Source organism: Lepidothrix coronata, unplaced genomic scaffold, assembly GCF_001604755.1.
Source record: "Lepidothrix coronata isolate B3197 unplaced genomic scaffold, Lepidothrix_coronata-1.0 Scaffold1501, whole genome shotgun sequence".
In the NCBI taxonomy this organism is placed as follows: domain Eukaryota; kingdom Metazoa; phylum Chordata; class Aves; order Passeriformes; family Pipridae; genus Lepidothrix; species Lepidothrix coronata.
Genome location: NW_016691681.1, coordinates 1 through 4,201, shown reverse-complemented (window position 1 = coordinate 4,201; position 4,201 = coordinate 1). Strand labels below are relative to the sequence as shown.

At 54.7% G+C, this 4,201-nt stretch overlaps 1 protein-coding gene across 1 annotated transcript; it reads right to left on the bottom strand.

Annotated features, from left to right (window-relative positions):
* Nucleotides 1-844: 844 nt before the first annotated feature.
* LOC108510596 (probable voltage-dependent N-type calcium channel subunit alpha-1B) lies at nucleotides 845-2,997 on the bottom strand. The gene is made up of 2 exons (XM_017840264.1): nucleotides 2,202-2,997; nucleotides 845-1,086 (listed from the first exon to the last, which is right to left on the bottom strand). The coding sequence occupies exons 1-2, from the start codon at nucleotides 2,386-2,388 to the stop codon at nucleotides 845-847; spliced, it is 429 nt and encodes a 142-aa protein (XP_017695753.1). The 5' UTR covers nucleotides 2,389-2,997.
* Between the last annotated feature and the right edge of the window lie 1,204 nt (nucleotides 2,998-4,201).

The following is a 4,201-nucleotide window of genomic DNA, read 5'->3' as shown; positions in this document are numbered from 1 at the left end:
GGGACAGCAGAAGGAATGCCCTCAAGTTGTGCCAGGGGAGGTTCAGTTTGAACATCAGGAGGAATTTCCTCATGGAGAGGGTTGTTAAGCACTGGAAGGGGCTGCCCAGGGAGGTGGTGGAGTCCCCATCCCTGGAGGTGTCCAGGGGAGGACTGGATGTGGCACTCAGTGCTCTGGGCTGGGGGACAAGGTGGGCATCGGGCACAGCTTGGACTTGATGGTCTGGGAGGGCTTTTCCAACCTTGATGTGATTCCACATTGTTTTGATAAGTACTGAGCTGCCTAAATTTTTTTTAAGGCATTTTCAAACTTTTTTTTTATCGAGGAAATGGTCTCAATAGTAAAAAAATGGCGAGGTCTTTGTTCAAAACGTCCAACAAACCACTTCCTGCTGAAACATTCTGAAGTGCCAAGACAAGAGCTGGCAATTGTGGGGTCCCCCAGCCTGCTGTGTTGTGTTAGCAAGGATGCCCTTGGCAGTGGGGCCTTGGGCACACGGTGTGACTCTTGGGGATGGTCCAGTGCAGGGCCAGGAGTCGGACTCGATGATATTTTGGGTCCCTTCCACCTCGGCACATTCTGTGATTCTGTCTCTGAGAAGCCTCAAGTCCCTCACTGTGTGGGTGGCCGCCGCTCAAGTGACATTTCCATGCCTGTTTTAGGTGTGAAGCACCAAGCAGGACCCCGATGGAGACCCCAATCCACCCCTGCCTGGCCTCCCCTGCACCAAGCAGGACCCCAATGGAGACCCCAATCCACCCCTGCCTGGCCTTCCCTCCCCGTTCCATCTCTGTTCATTTAAGCAAAACACAGAAAAGGTGCACAAACAAAGCCCTGGGAGACCTCAGGGCTGCTGTCCCACCCTGCCTCTCCTCACCTGTCTGTGTGGACCTTGCTCTGGCCCCCCGTTGGGGGAGGTGGGCCTGCTCTGCTCAGCAGACTTGGGCTGGGAGCGCTCCCGGCTGCCGTAGCGGTCGCAGGAGTAGAAGCGCTGCTTCTCGGAGGAGGAGGAGGAGTGCTGCTTCCTCTCCTGGGACCGCCCACGCTCCTTCTTGTCCTTGCCAGAAGACTCAGCGGCCTGGGCTGCTGAAAGAAGAACGTTGGTTAGGGGTCACCAGCGTGAGGGGCTCCTGGGTGTGTGCAGGGAGGTCCTTGAGTTCAGGCAGGACCCCCAATCCCACCTGCCAGCCGGTGCAGGGAGGAGGACAAGTGGCCCCTCACTGTGTTGGCATTAAATTACACTGAGGAGCTTCGTGTTAGTAGAGGAGTTGGAAAGTTTGTCAGAGGCACAACGGTGGGGTGGGGGAGCCCAGCACAGCCTTCAGTTTGGAACAGTAAGATCTTGAGCTGGAAGAGATCCATCAACTCTTGGCCCTGCACAGTTCACCCCAACAATCCCCCCCTGTCCCTGGGGAGCCTGGGCAGTGCCCAACCACCCGCTGGGGGAAGAACCTTTCCCTGAGATCCAACCTGACCCTGCCCTGACACAGCTCCAGCCATTCCCTGGGTGCTGTCCCTGCTCACAGGGAGAAGAGATCAGAGCTGCCCCTCCTGAGGAAGCTGCAGACCCCGGTGAGGTCTGACCTCAGGCACTGGTGCCTCCCTGGGGGCTGCACCAGCTCCATCAACAGGACCCTGTTGTGCTGCTTTTGTCACCTCCTGTGGCCCTCACTGTGTGGGCATTAAACTATACTGAGGAGCTTCATGTGTGTCCTGCTGAGCCTGACACTGGAGGAAGGCAGGGAGTTCTGCAGACTGGATGGGCAAAAAAAGTGTCAAGTCCTTCCCACTAAAAACACTTCTCCAGACTTCTAAACTCCATATAGGAGCTGCCAGGAGGAAGGTAACAGAAAATGCCCAACAACAAGGCAGCCGAAGTGGTGACAAATGAACATTTCTCTTTGGGTTAATTGATGAAAAATGAACACTTCTCTTTGGGTTTGATCATCTTTCTGCCTTATTCTAGGGACAGAAGTCCCCACTGACACTACGGGAAGTGGCAAAGCAATGAATCCCCTTTCCATAAATCCTGGCAATGCCCTCGTTAGGGTAACAGGGCACTCACAGGCTCCCAAAAAACCTCGGGAGACTACACTGAGAGTCACTAATTGCTTCTTCATTCCCAAACCCATTGCTTTCACTCCCTAAATTCCCGTGCAACGAGGCCCATGGGATCACTCACAAAGCCAGGAGACACTCACCAGCCTGTCCATCGGCCAAGTGATGGGCGGCCCTGTCCAGGGACTTCTGCTTCTTCTCTTTCCTGCGGTGGCAGCGGTGGTGGTGGTGGTGGTGCCCCTGCTCCGGGGGCATCCTCTCCAGGGAGTACTCGTAGAGGTGCATGGCATGAGGGCGCTGCGGGGCCAGCGTGGACACGGAGCGTTTCATGGGACTCGTGTCCGGGATGGGCTGCAAGGCAGAGGGAGGCACACGGAGCAGGGTGAGGGCAGGGCTGCCCCTGCCCCACTGCCTGGCACCCACCGTGGGCAGGGTCAGCGAGAGAAAGGGGCGAGGAGAAAAATGGTTAATTGGATATAAGAGGAACGGCGGGCAGGAGGACTCGTGGGATGGGGGATCGAGCGCTGAATCGAGGGGCAGGTGTGAGCTCAGATGGCTGAGATGGGCTTTACTTCAGCAGAGTGCCAACCCACGGGTACCACCAGCCACAGGCAGCACTTCACAGCACACACAGAGGCACAGGGTCACCAGGAGGGCAGCGGGGACACGGGAGGGCAGCAGGGACACGGGGACAGCGCAGTAGCCAAGCGCCTCACAGAGAGAATCCTCCAAGACTAGTTTCACCCAAAGCTGCTTCAGGGCCTTTGGGGCCACCCCAAAGCATGAAAGCACTGCTGAGCATCACGTGGAGAGGGAGAAAGATCAGGGGTAAGTGGGCAAGGGACAGGCCAAGTCACCGAGAAATAATTCTGCCTCCCTGCAGGTAAGACAATCCCATCCAACATTTCAACCTCTCTTGTCCCACCATCACTCCTTGTGGCTGGGACAAGCAGGGGCGTGTGCATGTCCTGCAATTCCACCAGGACAGCTCCAGAAATGAATACCGGGGTTTGGCATTCCCGTTTTCCAATCATTTGTGGCCAAACATCTGGACACCGAGTGCAGTAACCTGCCTTCCATGGCACTGCTGCACCCCCTCCCTGTGCCGGGGCAGCTCCAGACTCTGCTCCCTTCCCTGTGGGTTCAAAGCCTTACGAAGATGCTCTGCAGAACCCAAGACAAGGTGGCAGGACAGGTATTCCCACAGCCTTCCCCACTGCCCAGCCACCAGGTAGAAAGCTCAGAAAAAGAGGAGCATTCCCACTCCTCCTTCTCTGCTGGCTCTGTGTGGAGACAGTGCTTCATCCACCCTCTGGAGGCTTCCCTGGTTCTGAGGAGAGACCCCAGAGCACAGTGGTCCAGTCTGAGAGGGAAGGAGTTCAGGATGTTCTCTGCTCCCTCAGCCTCACACTTGTTTGAATTCACAGTCCAATAAGTGCCTCCAACAACACTCCTCACAGAACATTTACTTTGCTCACTGTAACCTTTTCCAAAGAGCCCTGTATTATTTTTACTGTCTGTTCTGTTTTGTTTGCTTACCCTGAAATTCAGCTCTCTGAATATCCTGTGATATTTACCCAGTGCCAAGCCAGTTGTTTCACAGCTCTGCTCCTTATTTTGAGTGGAAAGAGCCACCCTCCCTCCCTCCCATCACAGGCAGATTATCCTGGCTCTAAAGGTGCAATATGGGCAAATTTTGGTGCTTCCCACTGAAGGGCAGTTGATTTTGTCACCTCTTGTGGCCTTCAGTGTGTGGGCATTAAATTATACTGAGGAGCTTCATGTTTGTCCTGCTGAGCCTGAAGCTGGAGGAAGGCAGGGAGTTCTGTAAACTGGATGGTCTGATGGGCAAAAAAAGGGACAAGTGGAAGTCCTTCCCACTAAATATACTTCTCCAGATTTTCAAAATTCAAAATCCACACAGGAGCTGCCAGGAGGAAGGTACCAGAAAATTCCCAACAGCAAGGCAGCCAAACTGATGACAAATGAACATTTCTCTTTGAGTTTGGTCCTGCTTCTGTGCTTCTGCCAGGGAATCTGGAATTCTGTGCTTATTCCACAGAAGTCCCCACTGACACCAAGGGAAGGGGCAAAGCAATGAATCCCCTTTCCATAAATCCTGGCAATGCCCTCGTTAGGGTAA

Coding starts and splice junctions, on each gene's coding strand:
- LOC108510596 (XM_017840264.1), bottom strand. CDS start 2,388: ATGAAACGCTCCGTGTCCACGCTGGCCCCGCAGCGCCCTCATGCCATG. Junction 1,087..2,201: donor CTTGGCCGATGGACAGGCTG/GTGAGTGTCTCC, acceptor TTCTTCTTTCAG/CAGCCCAGGCCGCTGAGTCT.